The sequence below is a fragment of the Cucumis sativus genome, chromosome 7 (assembly GCF_000004075.3).
Source record: "Cucumis sativus cultivar 9930 chromosome 7, Cucumber_9930_V3, whole genome shotgun sequence".
NCBI classification, from domain to species: domain Eukaryota; kingdom Viridiplantae; phylum Streptophyta; class Magnoliopsida; order Cucurbitales; family Cucurbitaceae; genus Cucumis; species Cucumis sativus.
The window spans coordinates 12,258,742-12,271,815 of NC_026661.2; the positions used below are offsets into that span (position 1 = coordinate 12,258,742).

Below are 13,074 nucleotides of genomic sequence, written 5' to 3' on the forward strand. Positions count from 1 at the left end.
CAAAATAGCAACTCCCGTTGTTTAGCGCAAAGAAAACTAAAAGATTAGTTAATTTTTAATATTTTCTATGTGTTTACCTAATATTTTTATTTTGATAAAATTATGTAATTGAAGAATAAAAGAGAATACATCCCTTTAACAATCAATCATAAAAGTGAACTGAAGATTTAATTTAGTGAAATAGACTAAAAATTTGGACATGTGTAGAGATGTTTAATAAGAACCTTATTATAATTTCATTATCTCCTAACTTCATATTTCATTACATTATATATATTGATACATAAAACTCTTATTAATTAAGTAATTTAACCAAGCAGATTTATTTCAAACCGTTGGATTTCATATATTTTTGTAGATATTAATTTATTGTTGAACGTTAACTTGTGTATTTTTCTTCACTAAGTTTGAAGCTCCATTCCGCGTTTCCCTTCCCCAAATTTCATTTCCAACTCCAAATCCAATTCGTCATCAAACCTAAAGACGTAAATACAATCACTAAACCAAATCCAATCGCGTTATTTGATCCAAAATTCCATTTCGCTTTCAATTCTTCATACTCATCCATAACCCCCATTGATCGGTTCTTCGTCATCGTTTCCATCTGATTTATTTTCTGTTTTTCGTTCAAGAATTCTCCAACGATCCCCAAACTCGGTTTCAGAACCCCATTCATCCACTCATCCGCCGCCTCTTCTCCGCTCTTTTCAAACACCGCCGTTGCGTCGATCCTGTGGAGTCCCCAACCGATCTCATCTCTCAGCCGGTGGATCTTTCCGAATTGACGGAGCGCCAGTCTACAGGTGTTTTCCTTAATTTCATGAATCCCCGATTTCAGTAGATCATTCTTGTAAGTTTCTTCTTCGTTGTTCTTCTCTGCTTTGAAGTAACTATCTAGCTCTGGAGCGCCGATTGCGCGGCGGATTCCGCGGCTGTAGTCAGCACCAGGAACGAACATCTCACGAACTTCTTCCACTAACCCTAACTCCACCATTTGATCCACTCGTTTCGCGATGTACTTGTACAGAACAGGCAGAGCAACATCGGTCCACAGGAAACAACAATCGAACCGCGACCGAAAATCAGTAATCGGATTCTCAACTAGTGCCTCGATGTAGTTGTTTGATCCTCCGACGACGATTGGAAGACATCCGCGACTGATAACGTCGGCGATTGCGTCTTCGACGAGACTGCAGAACTCTCCGGCAGTTAAATCAGCGTCTGGATCGTGGATTACGCCGAGGAGATGGTGAGGAACGCCGCGACGATCGGATTGGTTGATCTTGTTGGTGATTATGTCGAGGCCTTTATAGAACTGAATCTTGTCGGAATTGATGATCTCGGATGGGAAGAAAGTGGCTAAGTCGACGGAGAGTTTTGATTTTCCGGTAGCTGTAGAGCCCATAACGAACACGATTTTGTGCTTCTTGTTGCTAAGATACTCAACACCGTTGTCCTTCATGTTGTTGATTTTGCCTTAAATATTCACTAAATAACAAAATTGGAACACATCAAAAAAATATATAATTCATTCATAAACTTAGTTTTAAAGAATAAAAGGTATAATTAAAAACTTAGTTACAATCTATTAATACTAACACTTAGGTGCAACCTATGCTCATGTGTTATGTATAAAGCTTATGGCATTACCATTTGTGATTGAAATATAATTTAAATAATCTACACAAGCATGAGTTTAACTTCATACAAATTTAAATATTTTTCTTATTATATTACACATTTAGTTTATGAAAAAAATTAATGAATTTAATTATTATATCAAATGTTGTATTTTATTAATACTTAGCTTCTGAACTTTTCACCAAGTCTAAATTTGTTTTAAAATACAAAGTTTCCAAATCAATTTTTGTTTAATCTATTCGTGATACCAAAATATGAATTAAAAACAATTCTAAAATGTTAATGAAAATAGCATAGTTGTTAGAGCAATATATTGTTTTAAATCTCTAACTCACATTTTCTTTCACAAAATTTGTAAATTTGAGCCTTACAAGAATACATTAATAATTTATTTTTAATAAAGAAAATAGGTTTAGTAAATTAGTTTAGTTTCTCACCCAAACAATAAACAAATAATGATAGATATTTTAGTACAACCGCTACGTGAATAAAACCTAACGCATATCAATAGCATCCAAAACAATAGTAGATTTTCCTTGACGTTTAAAACATCAAGGAAAATAGTATTTCACTTGGCGTTTAAAAAACGTCAAGAATGTCAAATTTATATAAAAATAAAAATAAAAATTGACGTTTTAAAAACGTTAAGAATTTAATAGATATTACTTAACGTTTTTAACACGTCAAGGATAAATACATATTACTTGACGCCTTGACGTTTAAAAAACGTCAATAAAGCTTAAAATTGGCAAACCTCCTCTTTTTCATAAAAAATTTTGACGTTTTTTCTTTGAAATCACCGATCTCTTAAAAAAATGTCAAGTAATTAAAACTACAATCGTAAAAATTGTAGTAACTATATATATATATTATAGTCATATTATTGTCTTATTAATAAAGTGATCTTATTATCCATTCTAATAATATACATGCAAAAAATTGGAAGAGAAAAAAGGAGATAGAAATATATTCACATAACACAAAGGAAGCACTTAAGGCAGGTCGAACACATGCATGAGAAAGGAGAAAAAGGAGGAGCTGATAGTGATAATGACTTCATAATTTGTGAATTACATATAACAAATATTGCAGAATAGTATAAAATGACAAAGTGGACAACACATCTACACTTTATAGCAATGCCCCCATGAAGTTTGTAGATACTTTGTTTTTCTTTTATATTTTTTCAATAGTTAGAAAATATTTTTGAAAAAGTAAAATGAGTTAATATTTGAGATTGTTTTTAAAAAAATAAAAAAAATAGACAAAATTTTCCTACCATGTTCTATCTTTTACAATTTTTTAAAAACAATCTAATCACGCACTTGTTACTCTTCTAAGCATCAATAGTTCTATCTATGGCTACGATGATTTGTTATCATTTCTAAAAAGTAAAATGATAAGAAGACACCTTTTTAAAAAAATGAAAAAGGTCTCTTATCTTGAGAGTTGGTGGTTCATATTAGTATATTGCATGTAACGTATAATAAGTGAAAATGACCGCTATCTATATAGTATGAATGTCAAGACTACGATCATTAAACATTCATAAAGTAGATCTAATTTAAAGAGAATTTAAAAACATCAATATCTCTACTCTAAAAAATTCAAGGAGGACTACTTAATTATATATTATTTCTTTTGATCTATTCTTGTTTTAATTGTATCATCTAATAACTTATAATTTGAAGATAAAATAGAAAAAGATCACACACAAAAAAAAAAAACATATATTGAAAGCTAATTGATCAGAAAATGTAGAGATGAAAAGATGTAAGTAATAATAACTTTGTAGGATGATCATAATTAAACTATATAGCTTTCTTTTTCTTTGAATAAATAATAAATAAAGGAAAAATTGATATAGATATGAGAAAAGAAAGTGTTGATGAAATAGAAAAATGAAAGCAAGAAAATTGTTGAAGATGGTACCAAAACTGAATGGATATGAAGAGAGGGAGAGAGGGAGAGAGGGACCTGAGAAAATATGAAAATTGCTCTTTAAGGGAATTAAGCAAAGTGATGAAAGATTCCCTTCCACTGTTCCACTTTAAATAGCAATCCAAACACTATTTTTTGTTTAAGCAAACAAGAAAATACATTGAATTTTAATAAACCAGAAAAGGCAAATAAAATAGATAAAATCTGTACAAAAACTACAATATTACTTAACATATATATAAACCCATTGTCTTTTATCTCCTAATTCTTTGTACCTAAATCCACCTCCAATGTTTTATTTCTTACCATATTTTTCTTTTCATATATATGGTATCATCATAAATTATGCAATTTTTTCTTCTCCTAAACTTTACTCAAATTCAAATTCAAACTTATTATTTAATATATAGTGTTTTTGTCGTACCTTTGAGAATAAAGTGATATAATCGAAAGATATTCATATTAGTTTCGCATGCAATGTAATGCATGTATGATGCAATTAAAGAATCGGTGAAGTTAGCTCATTTAATTTAATTTGTTGTATCGATTTAGAAACGAGTACTCTATTTATATTTAACCAAAAACAAATTAAAGTTGTCGTCATATAACTAAAACTAAGCCATCCCAACTTTTTTTTCTTTTTTTTTGTCTTTAATTATTAATTTATATTAGTGCACTTAAAAGCATGAAGAAATTAAAGTAAGAAACTTGTGGATTGAACAATATAAGCTTAAAGAAATTACTCAGAAATTTGCATATGTACGTGTAAATAGTAAATTAAAGTACTTTTATTTCGAAAATTCAAAGAACCAAACGAAAATGGAGTTGAAAAGAAAAGAACTTTAAAATCATAATTAACAATAGAATATAACTTTCTTTTAGTTGAAGTGAAATGGAGGGTTTGTTTCCATTTCTTATCAACATAGTTTTGTCTTAAAAAGCTTTGCATATATTTAGTTTGAAACTAGAATAGTTTCATATGAGCAATCAACAAACAAAGCTATCATAAGTTTCATTGATATATTTCAAAATGATATAAAGACGATAGAACTTTCATTTGTGAAGTTGTCTAACTTAATTGCACATGCAACATGACATATATATGGATAATTTATGTCAATGTAATTTAGATATCTACTGTTAGAGTACATACTTGTTGTTCTAATATAGAAATTAAACATGTATATTTAGTTGGAAATTAGTTTATGAGTGCACAAACACTAACAAAGGATATCATAACTCATAAATAATTATTACGAAAGAGTTGATGGTGGTTTATACTAATCATATAAGTTTAGACGTTTTTGTTTATTCCGTGGTATATATATAATAAAGGGAAAATAATTATTTTGTTGCTTATTATTAATCATACAAGTTCACTTAAAACCTGACCAAAGAAAAATATTTTCGCACCAAATAGAAAATTTGACATCTCCCTAATATAATGGTTTGTTTGAAAGATTGAAAGAAATTAAATTAAATATATAGTGAATGAGAGTAATAAAAACGTCTAAAATCATAAGTATTTAATTTAGGGTGGTTATATTTAGAAAACATATATTGAGTTGGGAAATTGAAATAGATTTCATGAGCAATAATCAAGTTGTTATAATTATATTAATTGATGTCTTGAAATGATCATACAAGGTAATAAGGATATAATATCCATTAATGAAGATCTAGTGAACTAATTACATGGGATTATAGGAATTTTTTTTGTTTAAAAGGTTATTTTAAAGACTCTAAATGGCAAATTACTCAATTTTTATTTAAATGTCCAAGTGTCCTCTTGGTAATATCATTGCATGAAATTACAACATATGACTCTTCCTTTATTGATTTATGGTTTTTTTTTTTTTTTTTCGATTTTCCTTAGATCTTGTTGTTTCTTCTCATCTCCTCCACGAGGTCTTCTTCTTCTTCTTCTCCAATGCACTTCTCCAACACCGAACAACACCCATCGAGATGAGCAAGCTAGAGCAACAACACTTAAAATGTGCGACTAAGAGAGATCGAGTGAGACTACAAGTGTAAATGGGTTGGATTGGGTTAGAGAGATTTTTTGGACCAATCCGAACTTTTAGGTTGGTCGAATTGACAACAACTCAAATAATCCAAATAGGATCATCAACCCAACCCAACACAACTCTTAAAATTCGGGTTGGGATGGGTTGTCAAAGTTATTTATTTATTTTATTTTTTGAAGTATATTTTTTAGAGTTGTAAAAAGTAAAACATTTGACAAAATATTTACACTTCATATATAGAAAAATCAATATAATAAATTTTGTCTTTTAGTGGTTTTGTTCTATGGACCATAAATATTTTGACATATTAATTATATTATTTATGTAAAGTTCACTTAAAGCATGAACAAAGTGATATTTTTCATACACGAATTGAAAAACAACATATATTTTTAATTTAGAGAATTGACACATAAGGAAAAGAATGTGGTGTAGTGAATGCGATTTAAAGTCATATCTATTGAATATAACATTTTTTAATTGACTAAGATTATTGGAGAGGACTCTCTTCCTTAAAAGGTTTATGGTATGTTAGAGTTATATTTAGAAACATACGAGATTAAAATATTTTATCAAATTAATCATATCTTGAAATGATTTATGATAGGTTTTTATTATTACGAAGATTTATCATTCATATTTCAAAATGAGTTATCATAATTTATTCAACTGTAGATATATAGTGGTGTATTGTCATATTCTCAAGACACCAAGCGTATGACATGGTAGGTAGGTTGTGTCTGAAGGACGAAATGTATGCTTTCAAAGCTAATAAAAGGTTAGTCAAAGACAAACACGGCAAAGTGTTGGGGATGTGGGTTGGCACATGAGACTGACTGGGAGTTAGCCATACACTAGTGGGCATGAAGAGGACAGATAGCCCATATCTAGTGTTAGGAGGTTAGCATGCACCACACATGCAGTCAAGCGCATATGCTCGCCCACGAGCCCGTTAGACTCGTGTGCAAGGCTTAGGGGTAGGGGAAGTGTGAAGCCTGCATTTGGAAGTAAAGGTTGTGAAGAACGAAGCTGAGTATAAGTACATGCATAAGGTAAAGGGAGTAAAAGTGACTAAGTATAAGAATGATGTGTTAGTCTAAGGAGAGAGCATGCATTCTGGCAAGGCGACATGAGGAAGGAAAGTATGCAAAGTAAATCTAGGTGTACGCGAAGTAAATCTAGGTGTTGTGCTAAGTCAAGATAACGCAAGAACGGTTGTTAGAAAGTGTTTTAAGCTACGTGACGAACTAGGAGCCAGACAAGGAAAGAAAGATGAATTATTAATCAAAATTAGTCGGCTAATTAAACACATGTTGAGTTAAAAGCTATAAGAGATTAAAGAAGATATTAAGCCTACACGTGTAAAGCACTGAGTAGGAGTTGCCAAGGTAAGATGAGATTAAAGAGAACTAATTCAGTTTAGGATTAGTATAAAAAGGCCTTATGAGTTCAAAGGAAGTTATAAGAAAATTATAGGTGTTGAAACTCTACCAAAAGAGCATTAAGCGCGGAGAATAAGAAGAGAATTATGAAAGGGGTTTGGAGGAACATATAGTTTTTATAAGTGATCCTTCCAAAGAGAAAGAACAAAAAATTCCTAAAACTTTTCTTTCAAAGTCATGTTATGTTATGTTCAGTTAAATGTATGAATAAATTTGTTTATGTTTATAATAAAAGCATGACCATTTGAAAGTATGTTTCTAAGTTGAATGTTTCCAAGAATAAAGTATTTCATTTTATGATGCTTGTAAAATGCTTGTATTCCAAGTAAACCATTAGTTTTATTTCATCATGAGTTGGCTATTATGTGCTTATAACAGCCAACGCAACCGTGCGTTGAGTCGTCTGCATGGTGATGAGAAGGGGCCAAATACGTTGGGAGGTTCGCATTCGAGTTGGTCACCTGAGCAACTGAATTAAACATGTAAAATCTCCAAGGATGTTATTGATGAAATGAATCGTCATAGTAGTTATGTATGAGGATGATTCAATGTCATGAGAAAATGAATATGTGATTGTGAAGATTTGAAAGGCTTCCCAAGCACGTGAGGTCCATGCTCCAAGCATGAAATCCAGCTACACGTTGGTGAAGGCTTCTAACAGCATGAGCTCATTGAGTGTGATAATGACTCCTACAATTTAGGGTAGTAATGTCCTACTTTTAGTATGCGAGAAAGAGGAGAAAAAATGTAGAGTTTAGTGGGCATGTCTTCTCCGATCATGGGACATATATGTTGAATGGTTTAAAGTTATGAGTAGGGCGATTTTACCTCCCTACAATCATCCTACAATCTAGCTCCTTCCTACCTATAAACACGAGAGTCTTGGAGTTGTCAAGACATCATATCAAAAGATTTGCTCTCAAATTTTATAACTCTCTTCAAGAGGTGGTCTTGTATATTGTCCTTGTAACTTGTGAGTGGTTTTCACAACATTTGTGAATAAAAGTGTTATTTTCACCAAGGTGTATCCATCTCCCTCTCTATTGTGTGAGTAACCTTTCATGACCTACTTTAGAGATTATGTTACTTATTTCGAATTTGTAGGAGAAAAAGTGGGTCCAACAATTAAACTGGTCAAAATTGGACCTTTGACGTCACATGAGAAAATTTTCGATACGTACATCTGTCACACTTTAGCCCCATGACACGTATATACATATAATGCTACAACGAAAAAAAGGAAAAACATGGATGATCTTATGTCAACGTAAGATCGATATCTAGTATGAACAATTAATTTAAAAACGTGTCCACTTAGTTAGAAAGTAATTTATGAGCCCAGTAACGACAAAGATTCGATGTTATAAATTTATCTCAACAAACTTGATTGTCGTCATTTTAGTTAATCATTAAAAGAAACATTGTTATTTCAATTAGATACGACATAATAAAGAGAAAAAGGGTTATTTTGTTGTCTAATATTACTCATACCATTCCATTTAAAAAATGACCAAAGGAAGGCATTTTCACACAAAAAAGAGATATTTCATCTACCAAAAGAAGGAGAAAACTAAATAGTGAATTAGAGTGGTTTAATGTCAAATGAGATAATCTAAAGCTACTTCACTTAATGTGCTTCATTGTTAGATTGGAAAGCTATAACATTAAATTGAAAAGTTATTTTTATAGGAGTGATCACAATTACAAGCAAACATGACTTTAATAATCAATGTCCCAAAATATTATAAGAAGATATAAAATATATTTTCTTGTTTAATTTTATTTTTCCTTTTGTTTAGAATTAAAATACATATGTAATTGAGAGAGAATCAAATCTCTACCCTTAAAGTTGATAATATATATTTTGATGTCAATTGAACTAAGGATATTATATAGATAGACACTCCATACAACAAAACCACTAAATGATAAAATTTGTAATGACTTATTGTATACATATTTAGCAACAACAATAAGGCCATCAAATTCCAACAAACGCAAGAACTGCAACTAGTTTTGGCCGGTTAATAAATTCGAAACAAAAACAAGATTGGTGAAATCATAATGATGAACATAGTAGGGATTGACATGTTGTCCAAGAATGGAAGAAGTTGTATACAAATTCGTAGCATAAGAGGATGAAGAATCAATAGGCAGATTGATTGTGGGATCAGTATCATAGGGTTAGGGTTAGGGTTAGGGTTAGGGTTTAGGAGAGAAATAATGAAAGAGAATGAATATTCATATAATCCCATAGAAAATCCAATTGTCCATCTACCAACCAATAGAAACAATATATATTCTAATAAAAAGTTAAATATACTCCCAACTTATTGTATACATAATATATTCCTTCTCTTAATTTAAACAAAATTTGGGTTTGGTGGGTGTTGAGTCAATCAAAACAATTTCTCAATCTGAGAACCCCAAACTTTGAACCAAAAATCTCATGAACAAATCAATAAAATCTACATCGAGTGAAAGAATCCTAACTCAATTTGAATTAAAGTTTCAAGAAAATCAAAACTTGGATCTTTTTAAAACCCAACTCATACCATCTTGGTTGAATAATTGGAATTATTACATTCATCAAATCATTTAAACACTTTCATCTCAAATAATATTTTGCATTGTTTTTTGTATCAGTAGTTGGACCTTTCCATATTTTATAAATAAAAGTTCTGAGAGATGTATTATAATATTATTTTTTTAATGTTTTGATATATAAATCTCTATATAATTACATAAAAAGATGGCATACGTAATTCAACTTTCACTTAACCTTTTATAAGAAACAAACAATTTGAATAATTTAGAAAATTAGGTTAAGTTTATAATTATAAAAGTTAAATACAGTGCACAGGATTGTAATCAAGGTGCTAAATACTGTGTGCACCAAAATATCAAATCTTCATTTTACAAAATTATCTATAAAAATACTGAAAGAATGTTGATATTAATACACGTTTTCTTAAAAAAACAAAAAAACAAAAATCAAAAATCAAAAGATTAAAAATTAATTTTAAATATGCAAATAACATTATGTAATTTTCATATAAAAAAAATAAATTAAATTTTATATTATTTATAGAACATTTTTAAAAATAAAAATGTTAAATAGTTTTTTTTTTTTAAAATGACAAACTATTTATAAACCACTAAAAAAAATATTTAATTTTATAATTTATTGATCAAATATTCTATTTTCTACCGTTTTTCAATATTTAAAACTATTTATAAAAAAAAATCATCAAATTTTCTCATATTCATTTAAATTTTTTTGTAAATAATTTTATTTTTCTTTTATTCATAACCATTCCCTTTATATTTTAATCAATGATATTTGATTACTTATTTTTTTTACTTTCAGAGTTTTATTATGTTATAATGGATATTTTGACTCACCGGTCAAGTTAATGTCCAACGTATGAAAATGTAGAAATATCGATATATGAAAATATCGACGTGGCAATGAAAAATAATATTATTATATTTTTTAAGAAACTATTAGAAATAACAAAATTAAAAACTTTATACCAAAATACAAAATTGGCCAAATATTTATACTTTTTGGCTTTTCAAGTGAAAGGTAAATAATTTATTTATATATATTAATTTTCATAAATATAACAAACTTTTATCCGTTAACAAAATAAAAAGTTAAGCTAACCACTCTCTTAAAATATTTCACATTTTTCATTCGTCTTTTTTTCTTTCTTATATTTTTCTTGTGTGATTTCTTTTCCTCCATCGTCTTTCTTCTCCTTTTCTATCATTTTTTTTCTCTTTTTCTTATGTGATTTCTTTTCCTCCATCGTCTTTCTTCTCCTATTCTATCATTTTTCTTTTCTTCTGCCATTTTTTTCTTCAAAAACTGTTATTTGGTTCAAGTGATCATGTATCAAGTATAAAATATTTATTTTTTTCTTCAAACCATTGGTTGTTCAAGATTGTCTACCAAATATAAAGAATATTGAAAAAAATGTCACCTATAGCCAAATCTGAACGGCCAAATTTAAACACTTAGACATAAAAAATAGTTTAGATTTGACTACTCAAATTTAAACAAATTTAAACGATTAAATCTAAAGAATTGTGTACTAAAAATAGTTCAATTATCTAAATGATAGTATAGGAAAAAATAGTTTACGTGGAGTTTTTGTGTTTTTGAAAGGGATTTGTTATATATATATATTTTTTTGGAACTCAGTGTATATATAATTCGAAAATAGAAAATAGAAAATAGAAAATAGAAAATAGAAATAGAAATAGAAAATAGAAAAGTGTATAGAATTTATTATAGGGCTAAATTGCTTGTAAGTGGAAGCGACGTGGGGGGCAGGAGGGGAGGTACTTATTAGGATTAAATGAGCTTACCTATTATACTGCCCAAAATCACTCCAACAGACACAAAGTGCTTTGGATTTGCTGCGCTAAGCCCTTTGTTTAATTACCATTTATAACTCACCAAACCCCCCCTTTAATTTTCAACTCACTTTCCCTACCATTAACTATCCACCTCACTGCCACACACTAAAGTCTTACCTTTCTTACTTCATGTATTAATGCTCATACCTTTTTCTCACTTATATCCCCCTCCCTACTCATTCTCTTCTCTAACCACTATACAATTTTGGCACCCACATTTATAAACTTTTGTTGCTTTCTTTTTTATTATTTGCATGGATAACTCATCTCTAACCTTGCTACCTTCCCATTTTCTTTTAACTCTTATCTTTTTTTTACTTCCATCTTTCGTCAATCAAATTTGACATACGTAAACTACTTGTAGTATCCACCGATGTGATGTCCAGTCAATTACACCAGTGACGAAGCCACGATTTTATGTAAGGAAGGCATAAGTTTGTATGAATATAATTTTGGATGTATTGAAATAATATTCAAGTAATCTATAATTTAACACGCCTTAATTTTCATAAATATAACAAACTCACCAAATATTAACAAAATCAAAAAGTCATCAAACTCACCTCACCATTTTTTAAAAATGTTTCAGGTTTCCTCTTTCTTTTCATCTTATTTCTTCCCTTCCTCCTCTCCATTTTTTTTTCTTTCCATAGCCTTCTTTTGCAGTTTCTTCTTTTGATTTTTTTCAAATATCTATTTTTTTAAAAAGAAACTCAAACTATTATTTGGTTGTTTCAAATATAAAATATCTTGAAAAAGATCATTGCAATATTGGATAACCAAATTATCAAAATACTCAAATATAAACGTAAGATTGTGTACAAATAATATTAAAAAATCGTTTAGATACAAATTTAAAATTTTAGAGATTCGTTTGACACAAATTTGAAATTGTAAAATCAAAATCTGCAATTTAACATTGGTTTATTTTCACAAATATAACAAACCGACGAAATATTAACAAAATGAAAAAGTTTACCATTTTTTTTATAAATATTTCAGATTTGTCTTTCTTTTTCATTGTTTTTCTTCTATTCCTCTTCTACAATTTTTTTCTTTCCATTTTTTAATTTTTATTTCAAATATATATTTTTTTTTCAAACTGTTATTTGTTTGTTCCAAATATAAAAGATCATAAAAAAAATATTGAGATATTGGATAGCAAAATCTAAACGATCGTGTATGCCAAATCTAAACGATCGTGTACAAAGAATCTTAAAAAATCGTTTAGATTTGGGTAGCCAAATTTAATCCAAATATAAATGGTATGGTACCAAATCTAATAGATTGATTTCCAAATATAAACAATTCTGTACCAAAAAAATGTGAAAAAAAATGGTTGAGATCTGCCTACCCAAATTTAAATGATTCTATACCAAAAAGTTATGAAAAAAATCGTTTAAATTTTCCTACTCGAATTTAAACGATTTTGTACCAAAAAAATATAAACGATCATGTAAAAAGAATAACCAAATTTAAACGATCATTTTTCAAATACATTAAGCACGTTGGGTGTCATTTAATCACGAGACATTTTTTGTATTTCTTATTGTGAATTTGTGGTCTTTTTCCGTTCTAAATATTTTGCTGTAAAT

At 29.1% G+C, this 13,074-nt stretch overlaps 1 protein-coding gene across 1 annotated transcript; it reads right to left on the reverse strand.

The window, feature by feature from the left end:
• Nucleotides 1-252: 252 nt before the first annotated feature.
• On the reverse strand, nt 253-1,644 carry LOC101217223 (adenylate isopentenyltransferase 5, chloroplastic). Its single transcript, XM_004148261.2, has one exon. It carries the CDS (start codon nt 1,460-1,462, stop codon nt 443-445), a length of 1,020 nt encoding a protein of 339 aa, XP_004148309.1. The 5' UTR covers nt 1,463-1,644; the 3' UTR covers nt 253-442.
• Between the last annotated feature and the right edge of the window lie 11,430 nt (nt 1,645-13,074).

Bases quoted from the DNA above. Each gene is read 5' to 3' on its own strand.
- LOC101217223 (XM_004148261.2), bottom strand. From the start codon at position 1,462: ATGAAGGACAACGGTGTTGAGTATCTTAGCAACAAGAAGCACAAAATC.